At 37.4% G+C, this 10856-nt stretch overlaps 1 protein-coding gene across 1 annotated transcript; it reads left to right on the top strand.

Moving 5' to 3' along the window:
* The first annotated feature begins 4865 nt into the window (after positions 1 to 4865).
* LOC110937142 (probable ATP synthase 24 kDa subunit, mitochondrial) lies at positions 4866 to 10330 on the top strand. The gene is made up of 7 exons (XM_022179551.2): positions 4866 to 5051; positions 6451 to 6547; positions 6710 to 6854; positions 7087 to 7197; positions 7404 to 7550; positions 9809 to 9931; positions 10013 to 10330. Exons 1-7 carry the CDS (start codon positions 5019 to 5021, stop codon positions 10074 to 10076), a joined length of 720 nt encoding a protein of 239 aa, XP_022035243.1. The 5' UTR covers positions 4866 to 5018; the 3' UTR covers positions 10077 to 10330.
* Positions 10331 to 10856: the final 526 nt, after the last annotated feature.

The following is a 10856-nucleotide window of genomic DNA, read 5'->3' on the forward strand; positions in this document are numbered from 1 at the left end:
GGGTTCTGGTTGTGGAGATGGAATTTGTGCAGTGACTTCAGGTGCAGTTGCATGGGGTACAAGAGGAGTAAACGGAGTAACGGTAAGCGACGAGTCTCTCCCCCCGCGTCTTGTACTTCTTGCAATTCTTCATAAGGGTTGGTGCTGCTCCCACTGACCTTGAAATCCTCCGGGAACACAGCACGCTTGGTTTCAACAATACGGGTGACATGGGAAGGACAATAGAAACGATAACCCTTCGAATGATCAGGATACCTTATAAAGAAACAGGTAACTGTTTTAGGGTCAAGTTTCCTTAGGAAAGGATTATAGAGTTTTGCTTCAGCAATGCAGCCCCATACTTTCATATTTAAGACTCGGTTTCCTTCCTGTCCAAAGTTCATAAGGAGTTTTAGGGACAGACTTAGAAGGAACTCTATTGAGTATATGAACAGCTGCTTTTAACGCTTCAGTCCAGAGGAATAATGGTAAATTAGTGTTGGCTAACATACTGCGCACCATGTTCATAAGGGTACGATTTCTTCGTTCAGCGACACCATTCTGCTGAGGTGTACCAGGCATGGTGTATTGGTTCACAATCCCCTGGCCCTTACAAAACTCATAAAATGGACCAGGAGCTTGACCCACATCAGTATGTCTTCCATAATATTCACCGCCTCTGTCTGATCTCACAACTTTAATCTGACGATCTAATTGCTTTTCAACTTCAGCTTTATAATCTTTAAAAGTTGTAAGAGATTTAGACTTTTCCTTAATAAGATACAAGTACATGTAACGAGAATAATCATCAATGAAAGTGATAAATAAAGTATGTCCTGTTATGCCAGCGATTTGGTAAGGACCACTAATGTCAGTATGAATGAGTTCTAATAAATTAGAGCTCCTAGTGGCACCTTTCTTATTCGCTGATGTCATTTTGCCTTTAAGACATTTGACACATGTTCCAAAATCAGTGAAATCGAGAGGAGGTAAGACTTCATCCTTTACGAGACGATTTAATCGTTCTCTTGAGATGTGGCCTAAACGTTGATGCCACAACATGGATGAAGTCTCTAAGTCTCGAATCTGTTTCATCTTTGTGAGTGATTCATTAATATTATATGACAACAAAGATTTAGAAAAATTATCATCTAGTTCTAATCTATAGAAACCACCATCCAGAATGCCAGTACCATAAACAACAGAATCATAGAGAATAGAGAGTTTGCGATGACCATGAGAAACGACAAAACCGTCCATGTCTAACTTTGGTCCTGATACAAGGTTCCGAGTTACCTCAGGAACATATAAGGTATCATAAAGTTTAATACATAAACCAGTTTTCAAAAATAAATGTAATGTTCCTATGGCCTTCACTTCTGATTCCCGATCATCCCCAACTTTAAGTGTTCTTTGGTTTCTTCCCAGCTTCCGGATTGAAAGGAATCCCTGAGTAGAGTTAGTTACATGAACCATAGAACCAGAATCAAACCACCAAGAATTAGCAGGAACATTTAAATTAAAGGACTCAAGTATCACGAAAAAATCGTTACCTTTCTTAGCCAGCCACTCCTTGAAGTCAGGGCATTCCTTTTGCTTATATCCTGTTTTCTTACAGAACTTGCAATAGGGTTTGCCTAAGGAGCTCTTAGAGCTTGAAGGTGCACTTGTATTAGGATTTGGCTTTTGGACATTGGAAGCATCCTTTCTTTGATGATTGTGCTTCCTCTTCTTAGAGTTGGAGGTTGTGAAGTTAGCAACATCAGTAGTGCGATCCATCTTCATACGCTCTTCCTCCTGTATGCACATAGCGACCAGCTCACTCATCGTCCATTTGTCCTTCTGAGTGTTGTAATTGATCTTGAATGCTTCATAGGACGAAGGAAGCGAAGTGATGATGAAGTGAACAAGAAAACCATCACTGATTTCCATCTCTAGCCCTTTCAGCTTATTGGTCATGTCATGCATCATCATGATGTGCTCGCGAATGCCACTACTCCCATGTCATGCATCACCAGCTTGAGGATAAGAGTGCTAGCGTGTGCTTTTGATGTTCCTTTGAATTGAGCCTCCACAGAAGCCAGGTAGGTTTTAGCATCTTCAGAATCAGGAATGGCGCCTCTAATAGCATTGTGAATGGATTGCTTCATGAACATGAGAGACATGCGGATACATCTAGTCCATTTTTCATGAACTATCTGATCAGCAGTAGTACTTTGAGTAGTAAGATCTGCTGGCTTATTCTCTCTAAGAGCATAATCGAAGTCTAGCAATCCTAGTGTAAGCATGAGGGCATCCTTCCATTCAGCAAAGTTATCACCAGTCAAAGGTGGAATCCCGCAATTGGGTGCTGATAGTGGAAATAAGATGAGCAAGTTATGATACTAAGAAAGAAGTCCTAATGTGATCTAAGGGCATGTTATACTAAGGCAGTCATAAATAATGACCATTTTAATTATGAAGTTGTGATAATGTCTATTACTAACATCAAAATAATAGACTTAGTAAAATTCTACTTAAACGAAGACAAATCAGCTTTGGCCAGAAGTGTAATCATTTAAGTATGTGTGCAAAGTAATCGTGACAAAGCAGCTTTGGCCAGAAATGAGACAATCACTTTAGTTATGCACTTGTCAAGCATGCTAAACATAAATGAATTAAACCAGCTTTGGCCAGAATTAAGACATTTCACGTTTGTAATGCATACTCAACATAGCTTTTATAATACTTGAACAATAAATAGATGTATTAAATCAGCTTTGGCCAGAATTAATACATCAGAAGCTCATTCAAGTTAAGCTATTTTGGTTTTGTAAAAATTATCTGATTATGATTTAGTTAATTAAATGTTTAACAAAACCAAGTATTTAATAGCAAACCACCTGTTAGCGCTGGGGGGTGCAGGGGGACAGCGTGCCCCCGCACGGGGTTCGGGGCGGAGCCCCGAGCTGAAATTTAGTTCACATGAAACAGCCTAAGGTAATGGGGTCTCAAGTGAGGTCTCGAGTCAGGTCTCGACTGAGTTTTGAGATCTCGAGTCAGTTATGAGGTCTCGAGTCGCAACCTTTGTCTCGAGTCGGAACCATGGTCTCGACTACTGTATTTTTATGAGATCTCGAGTCGTAATGAGGTCTCGAGTCGCAACCACGGTCTCGAGTTGTGAAGATTATGGTCTCGAGTCGCAACCTTATGGTCTCGAGTCGAGACCTTGTGGTCTCGAGTCGAGAACTGTTGGTCTCGAGTTGTGAAGATTTAAGGACCTGATGATTTCGAGTCGAGACCTTATGGTCTCGAGTCGAGACTGATGGTCTCGAGTCGTAATCTGATGGTCTCGAGCCCACTGTTAATAGCTGTTTATTGTGATAATAACTGAAAACTCGAACTTTTAGGGATTGTGGGATAATGTTTCCTGTTTTGTTGCTGATCTAAACTTATCAAAGATTTCGAAAATTATAACTGATTATCTTTTAACAGTTTCCGAAATTTTTAATAGATAAAATTCAGATAAAAAACAGTAAAACACTCACTAATCCGGATTATATTCCAAAACTTAATGAATTTTCGAGTTTTCTTAGAACAATATGATGAACCCTAAAAAAAAATTAAAACATAATCTGGGATCCGAAACCTTATATTTAAGACTTTTATTAACAGATTTCGGATATTAAGGTTTGCCCATTATGGTCTCGAGTCAATTTATCAAATAATTCTTTTCCGAAAACAGGGATTTCGGCAACAAGGACTCGAAACAGCCGTGACATTTAAAAGCTTTAAAATTTCCGTTTTCCAGATTTTTGATCCCAGAATAATGGATACGAAAACAGAACTGATTTATCAACATATGCTCTGATACCACATGTTGTATCAGTTCTGTTAAACATAAGGGAAAACATGTAAATAATACCTGTTACAGCAGACAGGCCAGCAGAGAATCCAGTCAGAGATGCAGCCATTGAGTTCGACATACTTGTCAGGATGATCCGGTTCCTCCTTAGGGTGTAAAGTTATGATGGTGATGAAACCGAGACTAGGGAAGAATCGGTTGGGAGAGAGAGCCGATTTGATGTTATGAGGGTTGTGTGAATTGTGTAATTGTCTAACCCTTAAACTCTCTAATGATCTCCTTATACATACACCTAAGAGGAAACCTAATTAGTTAATAAGGGTAATATGGTCCATCAACAATTACCAATTAATTAGTAATAGGTTATTAATATATTTTGATCTATATAATATAAATAATAAATGATTATAAAGGCTACAAGATTAAATAATAATATAATGTTAATATATTTAATCTCACATATAAGCCTTTGTATACTTCTATGAAAGAAATGAAAAATCACATTTACAATCTCATTCATTTTACCCTATAATTAATCTATTTACATACATGATAAAGTAGTAATATGACGAAATAATGATAAGATTATTTGCACTAGGGTGTTTAATCGGCAAAACCATTGTAGTTAAGGTGTTACTCTGAATGCCAATGAGCTAGTGGTGGAGTGGTATGGGAGAGATCTTGTGTTCCAAGTGACCCAAGTTCAATTCCTACCCCTAGCATTTAGTTTCTGCGGCACCTGGTGATGATGGGAGACTAGGCGAGTAGGCGGCGATCGCTAGTTCGATCCTTGAACTGAGCGAGTTTTACCTCACCGCACTGTCGTGCCTTCGGGCGAGTGTTCACGGGCTTCGGCCCTAGGTGAGGGTTTTCCCCGGTTCGGAAGGCGAGTGTATCCCGATGTGGTGAATTTCGCCAGTAGCCCATTTGAAGGATTCGTTGGCCGTTCAAAAAAAAAAGGTGTTACTCTGAAGTTAAGGGTTCGAGCTCCACCAAAGACACATTTGTGTAATTTAAGAAAAAAATAAAAATTATTTGCACTAATTTACATAATCCAATACGACATCGTTCCACTCAGCGAGCATTTCGCTCAACCTCTTCTTCTTCCACAAGCATTAGATCGAGTCTGAGCCCTAATCCTAAGCAGGCAGCCGCTTAACATTTTCCAAAATCACCGCAATTACACATCGCTCACATGGCTCGTGCTTTATCCAGATCCGCTCGTCAGGTACTAATCTTTCATGCTCTTCATCAAATTTTTATCCTTTACTTTGATTCACACATCAGTGATTATCCACCTTTAGCTTCTATACATAAACGATTCTTTAAATTTATCGTATTTCTATGATTTTGATGTTGTTGTTAACGTATTTTTATTGCTTATATGTGCTAGATCGATTTGTACGTATCGAAAGCTTTGTTTTGACTTTTCGTTAATTGTTTGTGTTGGATTGAGTATTAGGATCTAGAAATTGTTGAAATAAATGAAGATGTTTGTATAGAAACATATGATTATATTTATAAATTGAGTGTGCAGGATATCTGTTTTTTTCAGTTTTAGAATTAGTTTATTAGGTTTTGGATGTTGATTTGTGTTTTTGGGGATTTTGATTGTGCTGATTAGTTTGGTGAAGTTGATATTTGACTAGATGTATGTATGCTTGCTTGCAATTTAGATTTGGCGGTACGGTAACAGTTTTTGGAAAAGAAGTGGTTGGCAGTGTTTATAATTGGTTTGAAGTGTGTATGATGGGTTAAAGTAAATAGCTATGTAGTGTAGTATGTACATATACGCTATACTTGCATCATTAATTTTTAAAAAACTCGAGGAAAATGCTTTCTTCCGTTCTAGTGATACTTCTACTAAGAATTGTGGAAATGCATATTGTCTGTTGTTTGAAGAAACCTATTTATGGTTAAATTGTTAAGTAAGTGATCTTAGTTTTGAACGAAATTGATGTGTATAGTAAATTGGCAAGGCTTATGAACTTCTAACCTTGTAGTAAACAATGAGTTGTTATGTAGAAACTTAATTTACATTGCTTGAAGAAATGCATTGCTACTTGGTGCACAACATGACCTATGCGTATAGTTTTGTTGTGCTCCTTGCTCTCCCTTTTAATGGTCTGATGTATTCCCATCATGTCAAACCATGAATCAACCCCATTGCACCTGATTTCTGGCAGCATAGCAGTTAAAGCAACTTATCTGTCATGCATTGTGGTCTTGTTGGTCATAGGTGAGCATACCTTTGACATGCTTGTTTAACAAGCCATTGAAAGAATTTATTTTATGGTATTGAACTCATGACGCGGTATTGTCTTAACAACTCTATTTAAGTTGGGTACGCAATCTTCATATTGTACTCCTTCTTCGGGAGTTTTAGTTTAGTCAGAGCTTGTAGAAGTCTACCATAATTCTTTTTTTTTTGAGTTTTTGATGTAAAGGAGCAATTAGAATTTAGATGATGGCTTTGAAATGACAACCAGGCTATATTTTTTTCTTCTTGAAGTGTGTGGATTTTGATTGTTCTGATTAATCAAGAATGTGCCTTTGTATCATTGTATGTAGAACATGTGGTTTTCGTCATAATGTGTGTATTAACATATGGATCTGTTGTTATGCAGTTATATGGCAGTCAATCTGTTCTTCAACCCCAACAGCAAGCAGTCCCAATTCGCTTCTATGCTAAAGAGGCCACTCCTAAAGCTCTCAAGGGCGATGGTGAGTTTACATGGAATTTAACATCATTTTCAGCAATTTATAAACATGCCACTTTATATAATCTTCAGAATTCAGATTCTGTAAAGTAATTTAGATTACATGAAAATTACGGCTTAAGCTTTTTATGAAAATACTAATGGTTATACTTTTACACGTGTGTAGAAATGTTGAAAGGCATATTTCTTGAGGTGAAGAAGAAATTCGAGACAGCTATTGGGGTTCTCCGAAAAGAGAAAATTACTATTGATCCTGAAGATCCTGCTGCAGTTGAACAGTATGCTAAAGTCATGAAGACTGTAAGAGAAAAGTAAGTTCTCACAATACAAGAGTTATAACTTTGAGTTTTCGTATTAGCTGTTCACGGTGTCTGAAATCAAAATGTATTTGAACAAGATATTTTGCATGTTAAGATTGGCAACGTCTTCTTTTTCATTTTTCTTTCTCATTATGTGCATTTTGTTCTTCATGTATATGTCATTTTTGATCGTTTAAGATACTGTTAAATGATTACATGCCACTATTGTTCTCAATGTCTACAGGGCAGATCTGTTCTCAGAGTCTCAAAGGATCCAATTCACCATTAAGCAACGAACTGCTGGTATCCAGGATGCTCGATCTTATCTTTTGGCTTTGAAGGACATTCGTCTCAAGTATGTCTTTATATATGTTTTTAATAATTACCACTACCATTTCTTTAACTTTAAATGATCTCGTCTTAATCTAAGGTATACTCGGTTTTTATTTGAAAGACGAGTTCTACTAGTTATGATAGTTGATATATCTGTTGTATGGTTTTGATTTGAGTGGCACATCTGTATTTTTTGTTTGAACTTTGAAATATAAATCTTATTTGCAGGAGAGGGCTTACAGATGAGCTAGGTGCTGAGGCTATGATGATGGATGCGCTAGAGAAAGTTGAGAAGGAAATTAAGAAGCCGCTTTTGAGGAATGACAAGAAGGGGATGGCTCTCCTCACAGAAGAATTCAACAAGATCAACCAAAAGTAAGGTTTTACTGTCCGAAAAAATAGGATTTTCATTTATCGAGTTCAGTTGTTGGGTCTTGCAGGTTGTTTAACAAGACAAATCGTGTTGGTCCAGTTGACCCAAAACCCCTTTTCTTCGAAATTTTTAACTTCTAATGAAAAATATGTGTCAAGTGTTGATAGGAATCGACCCTCGAATCACCGGTTCAAATCAAACGGTAAAATAAATGATAGATCTACGGTTCGTTTTGGATACAGATACACCACCAAAACCAACAGTAGGGCTGCGAATCACTTCCGAAGATACAGAAATCACCACTCCGGTTATGAATTCGGGTCTAAGAACACCACTCAATATGCCACAATTGAGCTAGCATAGACACAATCAATTTAACTCAAAATCCATTGAGATAAACCAACCAAAGAGAAAATCTCATACTCAAAACATACTGTCCTCATTTCATTGTGCTTTACGAAATACATAGGGAAAATTAAAAATAACTAACCACCCACGATCCTAAACTAAAGGTACTAACTAAAGACTTACAAAATGGAAATAAACTAACGGCATGAAAAAAAAGAAATAAAATATTAGAAAATGTGAACGTGGGGTTCTCCATAATGGGGCTCCATTTTTCTTCAACAACCCATGGTCATTGGCCCACCCGTTTCGAATGACCCGAACCCGCTGCTATCATCCTCTCCGTCTTCGAAAAAGTTTGTCCTCAAACTTGGGATGATGTCGTTCGGATCGAAGTATGGCTGCGGAGCTGAGACGTTGAACACGGCATCGGCCATGTTAGCGTTACATATTTGAATCCAGTCCAAGTCGCCAGGGTCGAAAGGAATATCTCGGCGCTCCTTGTCAACCGTGGTGTCGACTTTGCCTCCAAAGATGAACCGTTGTTTCGCTAGCAAGCCGACTTCACTAGTTTTACTCTTTTTGAATTTGGAAACTAACACCTTGAGAACACTCTCCACTGTTATGACAAAAACTTTTGAGTCGGCACCTTTAACAGCAAAATTAGTTACCATTGCACCCTCATTTGAATGTTTATCTCCAACATCCTTTGATCTTAAATTTTCAAGGGCAACTTCAGTTATACTTTCGCCATCATCTAAATGTAGATTTGCTACGTCAACCGATTCAAAACTTCTATCAGCAACATTTTTTGTGCGCACACGTTCATCAAAATGTTCTTTTATCACAGTTCTTAAATCAGAATTCTCCAAGGTACCGAGGGCCCTACGAACTATTAAACATTCTTCTTCATCGGGAAGAGATCCGTCTTCATCGTATCTGGGTATTTCTTTAAATAGACTCTCCCCTTCATTAGAAACAAGTCCGTCATCATTATATCGAGGTTCAACTTGTTGGTGGCGAACCGTGAGGAGTAGCTTCTCAATCCGATCTTGTATGAACTTCATTTTTAGCCTAAAAACAAAGTCATGAAACTGGTTTTGGAGATCTCGAAGTCGCTGTTCCAAGGATCTGTTTTCATGAGCCATCATTCTTTTTTTTTTTTTTTTTTTTTTTTTTGAAACTGGATAATATGAATATGTAAAAAGTACGAGTCGAAACGGATCGCTTCGGCTCTGATACCAAATGATAGGAATCGACCCTCGAATCACCGGTTCAAATCAAACGGTAAAATAAATGATAGATCTACGGTTCGTTTTGGATACAGATACACCACCAAAACCAACAGTAGGGCTGCGAATCACTTCCGAAGATACAGAAATCACCACTCCGGTTATGAATTCGGGTCTAAGAACACCACTCAATATGCCACAATTGAGCTAGCATAGACACAATCAATTTAACTCAAAATCCATTGAGATAAACCAACCAAAGAGAAAATCTCATACTCAAAACATACTGTCCTCATTTCATTGTGCTTTACGAAATACATAGGGAAAATTAAAAATAACTAACCACCCACGATCCTAAACTAAAGGTACTAACTAAAGACTTACAAAATGGAAATAAACTAACGGCATGAAAAAAAAGAAATAAAATATTAGAAAATGTGAACGTGGGGTTCTCCATAATGGGGCTCCATTTTTCTTCAACAACCCATGGTCATTGGCCCACCCGTTTCGAATGACCCGAACCCGCTGCTATCAAGTGTGTTTACAAAAACTATATTATTACAACAGTCGGTATTCAAGAACTTGACTTTCCAAAAGACTTTACGATTCTATTTTCATCAGTGAACAGTAAAGTCAGTTAACCAGCATTTAATCTAAAATAAGTCGAATTTATGATGTCTTAGGCTTGGCATACGAAAGGAAGACTTGCCTAAATATGAAGAAGATTTGGAGAAAAAGATCGCTAAAGCACAACTTGAAGAGCTGAAGAAGGATGCTCTAGAAGCTATGGAAACACAAAAGAAACGGTATGTTTTTTACTTCCATGAAGATGACAACCTTTAACCACACAGTTTTTTCTAAGTTACAGATTTCAAAAACATTTGCAGGGAGGAGTTCAATGATGAGGAAATGCCGGACGTGAAGTCTCTGGATATTAGAAACATGCTTTGAAGTCTGAAGCATTGAGTTTTGCTTCAATAATTAATCTGCTCATTTTGAGGTTTTTATCATTTTCTCGTGAAAACGATGATGACGACGATGATCTGCTGTTGTTTATGTATGAAATCAAAAGAGTTGTTGGATCCATGAATAAATGTTTGATTTTTGAAGCTCGAAGTTCTCATTTGCAGGGACAACTCAGCTTTGTTAAGTTTTATATTCTCATTTGCATGGTTTTGAAAAATAAACTATTACAATTTATATTATCGATGTATGCATTTGCATCTAAGTATCTTAACCAATCACCCATCTTTGCAAACATGACTAGTGACACCTGAGTCAAACCACTAAATGAGACCATTCTTTTGTATAACAACCAAAGCATTTTAATGGGTGTAGATAAAACAACCAATGTCTTCTCATGAAACATTTCCACCTTTTTTTTTTTTTTCAAAAGTGGTTACCCTTACATCATGCCTTTTGATATGTACTGTTTTTTTTTTTTAGCTGGAAGTTAGTTTGGTCATACATATTTCATTCCATTAAAAACAATCACAGCAAATCGTTTCACCCCTTTTTTTTCATGTTGGTGATTTTAGTGTGAAGAGATTGAGAATGATGCAGCTTTTGGTTGTATGTAAAGCTTGTTTGGTTGTACACAACGTATGTGAAGCTCTTGCTCGCGTCTCGTTGCTCAGGACCTACACGTCTTGGAGCGCCTCACACTTTTTTATTCCAGACAAAAAAACCTGATGATCATACTTTATTAAAACCATCAATGAGGGTTTCAAA

The sequence above is a fragment of the Helianthus annuus genome, chromosome 4, assembly GCF_002127325.2.
Source record: "Helianthus annuus cultivar XRQ/B chromosome 4, HanXRQr2.0-SUNRISE, whole genome shotgun sequence".
Lineage (NCBI taxonomy): Eukaryota > Viridiplantae > Streptophyta > Magnoliopsida > Asterales > Asteraceae > Helianthus > Helianthus annuus.